This window comes from Buceros rhinoceros, unplaced genomic scaffold (genome assembly GCF_000710305.1).
Source record: "Buceros rhinoceros silvestris isolate BGI_N320 unplaced genomic scaffold, ASM71030v1 scaffold658, whole genome shotgun sequence".
NCBI lineage: Eukaryota > Metazoa > Chordata > Aves > Bucerotiformes > Bucerotidae > Buceros > Buceros rhinoceros.
In genome coordinates this window covers 4,219-4,661 of record NW_010424837.1, presented here as the reverse complement: position 1 = coordinate 4,661, position 443 = coordinate 4,219, and the positions used below count along the sequence as shown (strand labels likewise).

Genomic DNA, 443 nt, shown 5'->3' with positions numbered 1-443 from the left:
CTCCATGGTGTTTCTCAGCCCCACCACCACCCCCATGGGCACCTTCTCACCACACAGGGTAGTTGCTAAGCCTCGCGAGAGCCGTAACCGGCTTCTCTCCCCCCGGAGGAGAATGACCTCTCCTTGGTCCTTCTCCAGACCAGCAGGACCAGCCTTTCTCCTCCCTCCTGAAACCTCCCCGAGCTCCCCAAGAGGATTAAAGAGCTCCCCGGTGCTTCTGCTGAGTTGGGAGGGTTACGCCCCACCCCTGGCAAGACCCAAGGTGGCTTTGGAGCCCACCACGGACCAGGAAGCCCTGAAGGGGTGGTGGTAGCAATGAGCCAACCGCTGTCACCGGCCAACACCGCCCGTGACTGGTTCCTTCTCTCCAGGAGCGGATCCAGCGCCAGCTGCAGCAGCTGAGGTTGGAGCGGGAAGAACCTCACTCCTCCAGGAAGCACCAA

The 443-nt window shown here is 61.9% G+C and overlaps 1 protein-coding gene across 1 annotated transcript in view; it reads left to right on the top strand.

Moving 5' to 3' along the window:
* LOC104497629 (zinc finger protein RFP-like) overlaps nt 1-443 on the top strand; it is a gene marked incomplete at its 5' end in the record, with an annotated part of 3,455 nt that overhangs the window by 363 nt on the left and 2,649 nt on the right. Inside the window, one exon of the mRNA XM_010140904.1 lies at nt 372-436. Within this exon, the coding sequence (XP_010139206.1) occupies nt 372-436 (65 nt within the window). The remainder of the gene's footprint in view (nt 1-371; nt 437-443) is intronic.